This window comes from Lepidochelys olivacea (genome assembly GCF_965140295.1).
Source record: "Lepidochelys olivacea isolate rLepOli2 genome assembly, chromosome: 2".
Lineage (NCBI taxonomy): Eukaryota > Metazoa > Chordata > Testudines > Cheloniidae > Lepidochelys > Lepidochelys olivacea.
The window spans coordinates 75,897,984-75,912,868 of record NC_140412.1 but is presented as its reverse complement, the minus strand read 5'-3'; the positions used below and the strand labels follow the sequence as shown (position 1 = coordinate 75,912,868).

The window sequence follows — 14,885 nt, the reverse complement described above, 5'->3', positions numbered from 1 at the left end:
AAAGAATATAGTACTTTATTCAGAGGTCATAGGTGGCAAGTTATATGGGCCTGTGGTGCCCATGCCCCACCAATATTCGGAAACATGGGCCTGGCTCCACCAACGTTTGGGCTTAAATTTCAGAGCCATCCTGTCCATAGGACGGACTGGGGCAACCGCCCTGGGCCCTGCACTTTGGGGGGCCCGGCGCTTCATGGGGATGCGGGATCCAGGGTGGCCTGGAGGTTAGCGGGGGGCCTGGTGCTGGCAGCAGCAGCAGCAAGTGACCGGTCCCAGCCCCTCCACCCCACCTTTTCCAGCCCCCGCCCCACCTCTTTCTGCCTCTCATCTGCCCGCTCCCCGCCCCCATTTGACCCATTCATCAAGTCCCCTGCCCTGCCCTGCCTCTTTCTGGCTTCTGCCCCCTCCCCCGAACGATGCCATGAGCCAGTGGGCCAGAGCAGGCTGAGGCTGGGTCGTTCACTGCTGCTGGTGCCAGGCCCTCCACTAACCCCCCAGGCTGCCTTGTACCCCATGTTCCCCTGAAGTGTAGGGACCCCAAAGCGTGGGGCCCGGGGTGGTTGCCCCAGTTGGACGGGAAGGCTCTTCTTGGACCCGTTTGGGCACCACCAAAAATTATACAAACCTGGCACCCATGTCAGAGGTGGAAAACTTTGGTTTATATTTTTAAATATACATTTAATTCCTTAAATGCTCCATCATGAGCCAAAGTTTTCTCTCAGTTACACCAATCAAAATTGTCTGTAGCCAGTGTGGTTGCACAGAAGAATTTGTCCCCATATATTTACTACAAGGACAAAAGGGCAGAGTTATAGTCCCCAATGAATTTGCATTATACATCTTGTTGAAACTGATAATTTTGGCAATGAGCATAGCCTTTTAGTGTTGTGTATTCCTACAGACTTATTTTGTGTTAGAACTTTGTTGGGAAATCCCAAATCTAGGCAAAAGGGGATAAAAATGCTTCTTGGAGTTCTGTCTGCCTTTCTCAGGGTTTTGCACTGGCACCTACCACCATAGTATCTGAGTGTAGGATCTGTTGATAGAAAGTGTGACAACTGAAGGGTTTGACTGTTTGCTCTGATTAGAATTCTTTTATACATATGGGAACAACAGCTGTAGAATTTGTTGATTTACTTTTATAAAATGATAGAAAGCTACCAGAAGAGGATATGAAAAACCATCAGGTTTTCCAGTGAAGAGAGAATAGCATGAGTTTTCCACTTACTTTCCCACCTATTGTATATAGAAAAGTGTAATGGATATGTCATATAAACACACACCTACATCCCATATTTCCTTCAGAGACCTGGGTTATCTACCACCACGGAAAAGACCCCACACTGCCTTCTAGAAATCATCTTTCATTTGAATGAGTTAATTGTGGCTAGTGTTTGCCATTCTTTTCAGAAACAATCCTGGTATGGTTTCCTGTCCTTTTCTTGTCATCTTAATAATAATTAAATAGTATTTCAGCACCAACCAGATATGCTAGCACTGCAGCTCTGCAAAAAAAAGTTAAGATGGAAACAATATATATTACCATTAATCAGAGTTGGAGGAACATCTGCTTTGAGGGGGTGGTTGATCATAAACTTTTTGCCCGAGTCACTATCAATGTCACTGTGGATTGACCCACATAGGGTATTGCCAGAACATTACAGCTAACACCTCTTTTCCTCCTCTAGACTAAAGCACTTCAGAAACAAATACATAGGAACTGCCATACTGGAACTGACCAAAAAAAGAAAAGGAGTACTTGTGGCACCTTAGAGACTAACCAATTTATTTGAGCATAAGCTTTCGTGAGCTACAGCTCGCTTCATCGGATGCATGCAGTGGAAAATACAGTGAATTTGAACATAAGCTTTCGTGAGCTACAGCTCACTTCATCGGATGCATGCAGTGGAAAATACAGTGGGGATATTTTCCACTGCATGCATCCGATGAAGTGAGCTGGAGCTCACGAAAGCTTATGCTCAAATAAATATGGTAGTCTCTAAGGTGCCAGAAGTCCTTCTTTTCTTTTTGCCAATACAGACTAACACAACTGCTACTCTGAAACCTGGAACTGACCAATGATCCATCTAGTCCTTGTTGCCATGGCAGCCTATACAACATGTTTTCAGGGAAAATAGTAAAATAAATCCCCAAACAAAACATAATATACCCGGGCAAAATTACACAGTACTATGCCATGGAATGATTTTATTCGCTAACCTCAGCCAATATCAGCATATGTACCATACGCCAATATCAGCATATCAAACCTACTAGCTGAGGATTAAACCTACTAGTAGAGATAGATTTGAAATGAAAAAATGAAGGAGGGGGCCCGCAGCATTCAGCAGTGAAAAACCCAGCCCACAAGAGACGGAAATGGAAGGGTGCTGGGAGTTTATGAGCAGCTACAGGTTAGTTATAGATTTGTCTAATAGTCCTTCCTTTTATTGATTCTATGGGCTAGAGTGTGGCTGACCCTGGTGGAGCTCATTGGGAGAAGACACAAAGAGACACCTCCCTCTCTGCAATGTCAAGGACTGCTTCAGGTTAATGTCATCACTGATACTAGCAACCTGAAAGGAGGATGGGAGAAACAGGATGAAGGTGGGACCACAACCTTGTCCTTTGCTCTGCCCCAATCAGCAGAGTGGAACTGGCACAAAGGGAGTGCAGGTTGCACCTCTCCAAAGAGTCCTGGGAGCTGCCACTCCACTGTATAATCCACAGTAGAAATTTTGATTGAGTCAGTCAGAATTCCTGCAGGAGCTGCAGTGCAGACTTTCTACCCAACTTCCAGAGATTTAAAGCTACAGTCTAGGCCTGTATTTGCTACTTTTTAATGTCAGTTGTCACATGTTCCTGTCTAATGGAATAGGGTAAAAAACAGCATTTGACTGGCCATCTCTACATTATTCACTATCTAATGTACTCCTATCATACTTTCTTTTAATCTTTTCCTTTCAAAATTATATAATTCTAGTCATTTTAATTGTTCCTCTTTTGGAAGTATCCATGCCTTTAATTAGTTTTGTTGACTTCTCTGGACTTTTTTAAATCTCTTCTGTATCCTTTAGAGAAGAGATAACCAAATTGAACACATTATTAAAAGCAAGAGTATACCACTGAATTAATGAGCAAAATATGATTTCCATATTAGTCTCTTTTCCCTTCTTAACAGAGTCTAACAGCTTATTTTTTTACTCCTACTATGCATTAAGAAGATTGTTCCTAGATATTTTCCCTAAGAAATTAACACATAATCTAGCAACCTCAGGTGTGTCCAAAAATTTTAAATTGTTTCTTTCAATAATTAAAGGGCAATGACACACTATGTGAATTACCTTCCACTGGTCTAGAGTGAATTTCATCTGTCAGATTTCTTATTTTTCTACTCTTTATGGTACTTCTTTTTTCTCCTCCCAGTGCTCCCTAGACTTGACTAACCTAAATAATTTGCATGTCCATTACCCACCAAATGTTGACAACCCTGCTATTCACCTATCTTCCAAATCATTATATATATTGAACTCCATTCCTACCATTATTAATCACTTCCCATGCTGAAAATAGCCATTTATTCCAATCCTTTGTTTCACATATCTTAACCAGCATTTAGTCTTTAACAGGACTTTTTGTCTCTTATGCCATCATTACCAAGGATCCAGTCCTGCTCCCACGAAAGTCAATATCAGACTCATTTTGAGGTCAGTGAAAACAGACTTAGTCCCTAAGTTTCATCTTCTGAATTATTTTATAAAAAGACTTGACAGTCTAAAGTTATATACACTAGATCTGTATTGTGTTAACTCAACGAATTCTAACAGGCTAGAGAAATATAATTAACACTTGCAGAAGCCTTGCTGGTTTATATCAATCGTGTTATGCTCATCTTAGTACTTAACAACTCTGTAATGATTTTCTTACTGTTTCTTTTCTGGTATTGAAATATAGCTCACAGGTCTATGATAGACAAATTCTATTAACATCCTTGCCCCTTTTTTATAGATTTTTGGCCACCCCCCAGTATCACAGCTGTTTTAATGGCAAATGAGAAATGTTAATATTTTAATTACTTCATTCCTTAATTCTTCAGAACTCTTGGATTTGTACCAGTCCTGGTGATTTACTGCAATTTATCTTGAGTTGTCCCATCATCTTTTCTATTATACCTCTATTTCTATCAGTGCCTCAGTTTCATTACCTATAAAGTGTAATCCGGGAATAGGTACTTCCTCATCATTTACAGAGGGGAAGCCTTTGAATGAAATAATTTATTTTCAGTGAAAGGTCTCATCTTCTTTGATTGCCCTTGCAGTCTGGCAAAACAAGTGGCCCTACCACAGGCTTGCTGCTCCTGATGTATTTAAATAATTGTTTAATTGTCAATTCACACCTAGAGAATACAAGTCACTTCTAAAAGTTTGATTTTCCAAATGCCACTAAAATCATAGTCTTACAACAAGAGCAACTTATAATTTAGTATCAGCTACTTGAGTTCTGTGTCTGTCTTGAGTTTAGACCTTACATAGTTTCATAGGCAAAGTTGTGATAAGGTTTTTGGCTAGCAGACATTGAGATTAACCACAAAGGGTATTTCACAATGTTAGAAATTGTAGTCTGCAGTGAGAGTGATTCAAGTATAAGTGGCCATAGTCTCTGAATTTATTTATTTTTTAAAAGGAAGCCAAGGCATAATAGCATTGGTAGTCTGCTGCTAAATCAAAGAGTTTTGTGGAACAACGATTTACAAAACTTTCAGAAAGTGAATTTATTGGTAAAATTCTGGCCTGACATTTCCCAGAGGACCTCATTTACAACCTCTTAGGTGAAAATAGTTGAATGAATTTCAGCCTAGTTTCAAGTAGGTCGTTTAATAAAAATTACCAACGTTCATATTGTACATTTATGTCTGGAAAAAAGTCTTTGCTTCAGGTGAACTCTGCCATCGATTAGATTTATTTACTAAAATGTCCACTACAGATAGTCCCTTAAATTGATATGTATTCACAGGTACAAGTTAGTGGTTCAAATGTTACATTAAATTTAGGAGACTGTCTTTAGTCCGTGTACATATATATCTCCAAATGGCAAGGTACTCAATTTACAGAACTTTGGATTAGGTGTTGAGAACCTTGTACTAATAGCCATAAAACTCACACCGAAATGAATGAAAAAATAACAAGGAGTCCTTGTGGCACCTTAGAGATGAACAAATTTATATGGGCATAAGCTTTCGTGGGCTAAAACCCACTTCATCTGATGCAACGAATCTGAAATGAATGGGTAGGAAGTTGCCATTCATCAGACAAAGAAATGGTGACCTTTAACAAGGTTCCTTATACGTACAAGAATGCCCAACATCATTAATTGTGGCAAGTGTTCCTTGCCTATCTGGATATTTTACCTCAGTGTACCTGTTTAAAAGTGGTCTTTTAAAAGTAGATGCTCATCTACTTAAATAAGGTAAAAAGTATTAGGTGAAAAAGGTGCAAGATCAGGTTCACTCTTGCCCTTGGGGAGTAGCACAAAGTGCACAGGCATGTACCAACCTGGCCATCTGCCCTCCTTCAGGGACTTCACCAGTCAGAGGCAGCTTTATCTTCTTCTGGCAGCTCCCTAGGAGATTTGCAGAATCAATACATCCCTCAGCCACTCTAGTTGTTCTGTCAATGCTGCCCATTTTGGGAGCTGTGTTGGCCAATGCAAGCTACCCAGGAACGAAGTTTCTCTGGTGCTTGTGCCACCGCATCCAACTTTCTGTTGCCAGGAGCTCTCCTCCTAGGTAAATCTGAGCTGTAGAATCAGGAGTTTCAGTGTTCTCTTGATGTTTCCTAATCTTTCTCCACATCTACCTCCTTAATTTTCTCTTCACCATTTGTGCTGCCTCCTCTGCCAACCCTCATCAGCTGCCTCCTGCACTTTGGTGTAGGCTTAGTGCCCCAAGAACAGTGGAGAATCAAGTCCACTTTCTCCATAATATTCCAAGCAAGTTCCAAAATTTTGCATAAATTAAACTGGCAACTTATTTTTGGAACACTGCTTCTACAAGACATTTGCTGGAGAAAAATGGGGACCAAGAACTCTGTTACAGACTTGGACTTTCATGCCAGCTGTTGGCTCTTTATTAGGGTGGTTAATTTTTGATAAAGTGGGTGGGTCCCTGACTGTGTTGTATATTGTATGTATAAATATGTATAAAATGGAGATGTCAGTAGTGACTTTTGTTCAGATAAAGTTACACGTACAGGAAGACTAAAGTTCTTGTTTCATACAGAAGTGATTTAATTTGGTTTTTAAATTTGGCACACTATTCAAAGAACAATGGTATTTTGTATGTAACTTAAAATAAAATAGTTTCTAATTTTACAGAGGAAACATTTACAGATGCCTTTGTTTCGAAAATTTGCTGTTTTTACTCACACTATTTTGTATAGTTCTAGCTAAACAAACACAGTTACCACAAACTCCAAAATATCACAAACATAAACACACATAGATAACATCTTAAATATACGCCACTTTTGACATTTTAATTTTAATGGCATAGACATTCTCTTTATTCATGAAAACCTAATTGAGCTACATAAAAAATAACCATCTGAACTGTTTAGTTCTATCAGCTATATCCATTTTCTGATACTACCTGTACGTCTTCCTGATTCCTCAGCTCACAGAGACCATTAGCAGACCAGGAAGCAAGCTGGGCAGCAGAGGTATAGGGTGTGGGTAAGAGGAATAGGAACAGATGGAGCTGTGAAGGGCTGAGCAAAGATGTGGTTGTGAGGGGAAGGTGAATGAGCAAGACATTGCAGGATATGAGGGGTTGAGTGGAGCTTTCGAGAAATGGGGAAGCATTCAGTAGGACTATGAACAACTGCACAAGTGTACTCTGGGATAAATTACAGCCAACCTTCAACATCAGTCTCTTAATTACATTGTTTCACCTTTATATCTGTTATATTTTGGTAGTTCATTAGGATATAGAGCTACAAACATATATTTTCCGAACTCTTTTGTTCACCTTTAATACTACCTGCTACAAAAATAAAGAGAAAAGTATTGAAATGATGCTACACGCTTTTAGATTGCCATAAAGTGTCCCACAAGATGAAAATAATTGAAAACACATGGTAACAATGTCAACCTCTCTTTTAACATACAAACTATTTTTTCTTTAATGTATTTCTTGTATATTAGTATTCATAACCAAAACTGCACCCATCAAATTATAAGATCAAGAAATGACTCCATGAATAGATAAATGAGGATACAGACTGGTCTATTGAACTCAATGAACCTTAATTTTTAAGCCCCTGATCCTGTAATCAAATCCATTAGTGCAGACCCTTAGCCTGTTTGGAGCTCCATTATTCCACTAAGGCATATCTTCCTGTAGGGTCAGGATCGAAGGATCTAACTAAAGCCAACATATTTTTGTTTTTGAAGGAAGGTTGGTTTTACGTGCCCAAGTGGGAAAAGTATAAAAGAAAATATGGGAAAATGCATACTGAAGGCTAGACTTGATTTCAGTTATTCAATAACTCAATTGCAGTTACTGCAGTTACTCCAAATTTACACTGATATCAGAATCTGCCCCTTGAGCTTCTGTCCCTGTAGATTTCTGTACAAAGTATATTCTGCACATTGGGGCATATTTTATAATCAATTTGTATGCAGAATTTCTTATTTAAATGGGGAGTTCTGCTTAAAATCTGATGGTATTTATTGGCCCACTATTTCTTAGCTTATTTTTTTAGCAGTTTCTAAATCTGGGAAGATTTTAGGAACCATATTTTTGCCCAGGAATAACACAAACCAAGAAAAATAATACTGATAATTAATTATTATTATTTTGTTCTCCAGGTTTTTAATCTGGCAACAATTTCAGCAAAGTGGATAGAAAGAATACAAGGAAACCAATCATAACAGTCATTTACACAGTTTAAAAAGATATTACACTTGTAATATTAGTTCTGCACATTCATAAGTGATTGTGGGTACCAACCATTAAAAGTGTATACTAATTATTGTCAGCCATTTGGCATATTTCTCAATTTAATACTTTTATGTAATGCCTTTAAGTTAGGCATCATTTCACTGTTCTCATAAAGTGAAGCTTGGGCTCAATGAAAAAGAACATATGACAACAACAGTAACAATGTAAAAAGTAGAAGAAGTAGGATGTTCACTGGACTGTGTATTCAAATACTTCACTGTGTGTTGTCCCACTCTGGACCTAAAATGGCTGTTTTGCAGGATGTTGTTGCTTGGTGACCTAAAGTGCATCTCCTAGACCACAGAGGGATGTGAACATTCTGAGATTGATTTGTTCCTATTGCTCTTGAGGAGACCAGGCCAGTAAAATAGAAGAAGACTACGTGTAACTATCTAAATATTCTGCTTGTTTGTATATTTAAGTAGATATTTAAAACAGGCTTGTGATTTTGAGATGCTCACCAAACAAGCAATGGGAAAAATGGACAAAACCTAGCATGTCACTGCCCATGAAATACAAGAAGTAGACCAAGCCTTAGCTACTCTAAGCCTGCAAGATACCCTTGCTTCAATTAAGTCTGCATTGTATGTCTAGTCTGTTCCGGTTGAACCTCCCAGTTGCTATCAGTCTCTCTTTCTTTCATTAGAATCAAGTAGTTAATTAGCCCCAGTCTGTCCTCTCCCCTTCTCTCTTTCCCTTTAACGCAGCAGTAATGATGTCTAATTACCAGCAGCAGTGGATTACAGCACCATCAGGAGCAAATCTCTGTGGCTGACAGCAAAGCTGAGCAACAAACCTTAGAGCTTCAAGGAGAGAATAATTCTGAACAACGTCGTTGCATATTATTTACTTATTTTTAACCAGTTTATGACTTTGAAGTTAAAATTGTAATTTCATCTAAGTGATGCACAGAGAGTGCTTGCGCTGGCCAGAATTACCATTGATGATTAATTGTACATTAATTACTTTTACTATTGAGAGATCAAGTGATGGAGAAAGTTTTTACTCTTTTAGGCTTTGATACTGTTTGTGGCTGTTTTTGTGAGCAGGAAGAGCTCACATTTCTGTGACAACAGCAAGACAAAAATGGCATAAGTACTGTAGAACCTAAACAATAGGGTTAGTTATGAATTATCATAAATGAATAAACTCTTCAATAGTGTGGATTTCACTAAATGAATGAAAGGGTGGGCTTTTGAGAGCTAAACAACAATAACTTGTAAGGGTGCCACCTGAAAACATCAGGTTACTCCTATATAAAACATAATTTTGAGTTACAGAGTGAAATCCTAGCACCATTTAAGTCAATGGGAGTTTTGTCATTAACTTTAATGGGTCCAGGATTTCACCCATAATATATAAAACAATTCCTTTTGGAGCATTCAGCATTTGGTACTCTTTGGCATATAGTAACATATCAGACAAATAGATGCCACTCTATGGATCTGCTTAAACAATGCTACTTCCCTTTGTGATTGGAGTATGAAGTTGATTGCATGTGTTTAAGTGGGGGATGACATTTGTTTTTAGTAACTGGTAAGTTGTATCTGAATGCTGTGCATACTCTTTTCTTGTTTATACTGTGAAACAGATGTTGGAAACCAAACACTTAGGCAAATGGAAGTCAGTGGACGTTTTACCTGAACAAAGACTGCAGGATCTGTTACTTAATATTTTATGTTTAATAATTCAATATAATGCAGACATACTTCAAATTTTTATGGCTGTATCAATGGTAGCTCTCTTGTCCTGCTTTTGTTATGGTGCCTGGTTGGTTGTTATAATATTTATCTATCTATTGAGAGAGAGAGATACACAAATATTCACAGGATTCCAAATGTAAGCAGAAGCATTAAGACCAACATTTAATTAAAATCTCGTAACCGATAAACACATCAAGAAAGGGTCTAGACACAGGGACCGGAAAAAATCAAGAACGACAAAAAGCGGGGAGGAAATCCAAACCCTCCTGGCCTAGTAAAGATGCCAGACAATGTACAAGTTGGTGACATAAAAAAGTGTTGTTTTTTGAAAGGCCCAGAATAGCTCTACCTTTTACTAAATCTTGTAAAAATAACGTTAGCCTTTTTATTCAGACTGTTCATTAATTTAATTTTACCCCAAAATAAGGAATTTGCTTGCAGTTCTGAACTTGTGATGAAAAGTAAACCCATAAGAAATAAAAGACCTTTCATGCAAGACACTTAAAAAAACACTGCTCCAATTAGTGGAAGAATAAAATAATTCAGCCTACAAGTATAATTCTATTTGAGATAAGTTTTCCTTTGTTCTAGGCTTGATTTTCAATTTCCATCCCAAAATATATTTGATCTACAGAGAATCTCAGGATCAAATATTAATAATCTGCTGTTTAACTCTAGAAAAGTAACATGCCATTCTCCATGTAAAGCCTGGATCTATAGGCAGACCTAGAACCCTTTGTGCATAGAAGAGGTAAGGAGGGAACATAAACATCGCTCAGAACATTCTCTATCTCTTGCCTTTTAACTCCTTTACAAAATTAAATCCACATCTATACTACCTGACCACAGTTACTTTGATGATTAGAAAGAGGACAAATATAAACTAGCAACACAAATGCCTTGATTTATTAATACTTTGAAGAAGATACTTCTACAGAATCTCCAGATTTTCCCCAGCAACACATGTTGTAATTAAACCTAGAACACTTTTCAAGAAGTCTTCTGTATTATGCCATCCAGGAGCATATTCATTAGACCAGGATGAGATTTCAATGCAAAAGAAAATATTGTTTATCAAACCAAAATGCCAAAGCAGAAATAAAAGACTGTCTGTGTTTCCATCTTTAGATCCCCAAATAAGGAGTCTAAATTCCCTGAGGTAGTTTAGAGGGGGGAAATGATATATTAAAGAGTTCGATATGCAAACCTACTTGTAGCCAATAGTTCCCATCTTCTTAAATAGGAAATTCTGTAGCTCTTGCCACCACCAAGCATAATAGCTCCTCCGCTGTTAGAACTGCGTCTAGCTATTCAGATTCAGACCCTGGGAAGGCTGGTGCTAGTACTGGATGGCATCAATTGAGTTTAAGCTTTATAGCTGTGAGGCTTGAGCAATCCCAGAAAGAGAAACAAAATCTACCATTTGGTCATGTGGAAACCGCTCTCTCTCTCTCTTTGTTGATCATCCTCTCCTCGCCTCCTTTAATAAAATAGCAACGCTCCAGATTCATCAAGGCATATCCCTGCTGCTCCGTGTCTCAGAGGCTGTGGTCTAACAATACAAAAACCCGATATCCCGGGGAAGCCCCCAAATAAAGGACCGGCGCCACAATGGGCTTTGTGCCAACAAGGATACACCGTGCTCTATCGATCGCAATAGAATATTATGAAAATGTGCCGCTGTAATCGTAATTGTGTGGCCTTTATACAATGGCAAGACACGCAACAGACAGCACACAGCCAAAGGGCCGGGACAATAGCCCACCCCAAAATAACAGCATAGAGGAAGCGGGGGCGGTGGGGTGCATGATCCCTTGAAATTAAAAGGCCACAAAGCCCGAACCTGTGCATAATGTGACACGCAAATACAACATGGGGATGGCTTAGGGGGGAAGAGAGAAACGGGCCAACTGTGGCTGTCCTCTCTCCCACTATAGGCTGCATTTGTCGCCATATAACAAGGAAGACAATTCTCTACTAACCGTGGTTTTGACTGGCACGTACAGCACTTGCTTCCCTCTTCCACCAGCACCATTGACCTCGTCCGAATTGCCGAGCTGGAAGCCTTTAGATTTGACCCAGAATTTAAATTTGGCATTATCCGTGGAGCTCGATTCGGAGCCATTCAAGAGCTGGACGATCCGATCGTATTTTTTACGGGTCACCGTCTTGGTTTTCCCCGAGTCCCCGTAAGTCCTGAGACACCAGTCCTGAAACTGGCGGTACATGTCCCGGTCGCTGCTCTCCATGATCTCCTACGAGACACCACACACACTACAAAACGGGCCGTGCCTGGATCTTCCAAATGTACTTTGCACCTGTTCACCTAGTGCTCATGAAAAATGCATCCACCACCAAGATGGAATGAGAGGAGGTCCCGGTGCGAGCAGATCCCAGCTGATTTTTGTTGTTGTTGTTGTTGGGGGAGAGGGGGGATGGGTAGGGGGTTAGCAATCAATTCAATAGTGTAGCAATGTTCTTGTTCATTTTTTTTTTTAACTGTGCCGGATCACAGAAGGCAAACGGGTCTCGTAGAGGCTTCTCTTATCCTTCTACTGTACGTGATCGCTCTCCAATATTGTGCAAGGCAGGACTATCCCACTGTCTCCAGTAGCGTCTACCCAGAGGGTTTTGATTTATAAATAATTAAAATCCTATCCCTTGGCTTAACAAAAAGAGAAAATAGAATATTGACTCGTATTCTTCTCTCTCATGTATCAGCTCCACCCGGCTGCACCGGGGATGGTGCAGGTGAAAAAACACCCTCCACCCCAGCCAGCCCTCGCCGCTTTTTCAAAGGGTTTTCTGTGTCTGTCCTGGAGGACCGTGCCTCTTCTAAAGCAGCCTCTGTGCAGGATGGAGGAAACACTGAAGGGCAAACTGGTCTCTGTTCCCTGGCTGTTTTTGCTTTAGATTTCTCTGCTTTGGGCATTAAAGTACGGGAAAGAAAGAAAGTTCTTACCTGTTATTTTCCTTCCTAACAAATCCCATCCACATTTTTTATATTTTTATTTTTTGTAAACGGTCTGTGAAAATTTCACTTGCTCCTACTCAGTCCCATTGAATTTCAGATGCCCTAATAGGAATTCGTATTTATTTATTTATTTAAAATCCCAGCAGATGGAGGAAAAATATGTACCAGATATGATCAGATGTTAGACCAAAGGAGAGAGATCAGTCCCAGAAGGATGTTGGTAAGAAAAGAAGGCGGCTGTCGGTTGGTCTGCCAGTTTAATAATGGTGCTCACACATGTAGGACTCCTCTGGTCTGGGGTTTCCTTGCTAAACTGGCTACAAGGCATTGAAGTAAGTTTGCGTACGGATGCTTAATAGAACCCCCTTATTTTTGAAGGGATCGATTTTTTTCTCTCCCTTTGGCTTTGCCACAGTTTCAAGTCACCCTTGAGATTTCTGATCTCTCCCTTTTTCCTACCACGTAACGAAGGACACCCCCTTCTCTGGTGAAAGTAGCCAAATTGTTAGCTCCTCTTGACGATCTTCCAAGGCAAATGCAGACTGCAGCTCCTCCATTCAATACCTATTTCCAATCATTAAAAGGAACCAGGAGAAGGGGAGTTCCCATCCTCCTCTCCCAGCGTCTGCAAGATCCCCTGTCTTAGACACACACACACTCCCACTCTCTGTCTCTGTGTGCTTCAACCCGTCCTGCTCCTGTTCAGCTCCTCTGCTAAACGGGCGGCCAGACAAGTGCACACACATTCCTGGTCGGTTTCACAGCCAGCATTTCCCCATTTTTATATACGGGTTGGGTTTGTTTGGTTTTTGTTTTGTTTTTTCCTCCTCTGGTCTCCAGAACGAAAACAAAGTGAAACGCCTCGGCACCCTGGAGCAGCCTTGTCCCAGGCAGGCACTTGCAAAATGGTCAGCCCCTCCTCCTCCTTCTCCGCCTCCCCGGCTCGCTCTGCTCAGTGGCTCTATTGGAAGGTCTGGCGGCGGCTGGAGCCGGGACTGACAGCAGCGGCACAGGCTGAGCGAGAGCAAAGCTCCACACTAAACCTCTCTCTCCCCCCGCCGTCGCCCGCGCGCTGATTGGCCAGCGGGACAAAAGTTTCTGTGGAGACGGCTGAGCAGCTACGTGACGGACAGAATTGTCCCATTTAGGGATCCCGGGCAGTGCGCATGCTGCCGGCGGCAGCAGGTTACAGAACGCGGGGCCGGCGGGGCGGCCAGGCAGCAAGGTGGCGCAGGGAAGGAGAGGCGGCTGCAAGCACATCCTCAGCCAGAGCCAGGTGGGGGGGGGGGATGCAAGGGGAGGGTTTCCATGGAGATTTCACCGAGCCCCCCCCCTTCCCTTCTACACACACAGCAGATCAGCTGACACATCATTAGCTTAGGACCTAATTATTGCTTATTGGAGCAACAAATGAGAGAGAGGGCCAGCTGCAGGAGGCAGAGCGATTTTCCTTTGCACCCGGTGGACTAAGGCAGCGGTCAGCAGTCCCGGGTGGATTCTCATTAACTTGCAGGGTTCCCACAGAAGCGGGGAGCAGCAGACCTCAGTCTGGCTGCACCGCCACCCACCCACGTCCCTTCCTGCTTCTTGTTTTTTTTAAAATGCAAAAGTGGCCGGGGAATATTTTATGTCTCCAAATTAAACTGGCCTGTGAACCTGGTGTTAGCCCACAAGCTTGAGTGGCAGCCACATCTGGAGGAGGGCACTATAGCTAACACATCTGGCGGAGAGACAGCAAATCCCAGCAGTTACCATTTAAAAGGGGACGTGGAGGCCTTTAGAGGATCAGTTTATCCATTTTGAAATAAAAGAAAAACACTTCTGGTTTTCTTTTCTTCTGTTTGAGTCTCTAGTTCACCCCCCAGGAATGGGAGCAGCAGGATAGCTTCCAACAGTTTGCTTAATGTAAGACCATCACCAAGAAAATCCTAACAGGCATTAGGACATTTCTACACCGCTCTCTTCACAGGTGCAAACTCCACAGAGACTCAGGAACTCCAACCCAACCCCTCCCAAGTGGGCTCTGATTCATAGATTCCGAGGCCAGAAGGGACCATTGTGATCATCTCATCTGACTTCCTGTACAACAGGCCATAGAACTTCCCTAAAATAATTCCTAGAGCAGCTCTTTTAGAAAAAGAGATGCGTCTCACTCTTCTGAGGCCCAAGTGTAGTACAGACACTCTAAATGAACACATGGACAAAACAG

At 41.1% G+C, this 14,885-nt stretch overlaps 1 protein-coding gene across 3 annotated transcripts in view; it reads right to left on the bottom strand.

Moving 5' to 3' along the window:
• The window catches only part of NOL4 (nucleolar protein 4), a 253,520-nt gene extending 239,784 nt beyond the window's left edge, over positions 1–13,736 (bottom strand). Inside the window, exon 1 of one of the 3 annotated variants that reach the window (XM_084620792.1) lies at positions 11,685–13,736. In XM_084620792.1, the coding sequence (XP_084476918.1) occupies positions 11,685–11,951 (267 nt within the window). In that variant the 5' untranslated portion in view covers positions 11,952–13,736. Of the gene's footprint in view, positions 1–10,913; positions 11,377–11,684 lie in introns of those variants that run through there. The other 2 variants (XM_084620791.1, XM_084620793.1) reach the window with 2 other exon arrangements.
• Positions 13,737–14,885: the final 1,149 nt, after the last annotated feature.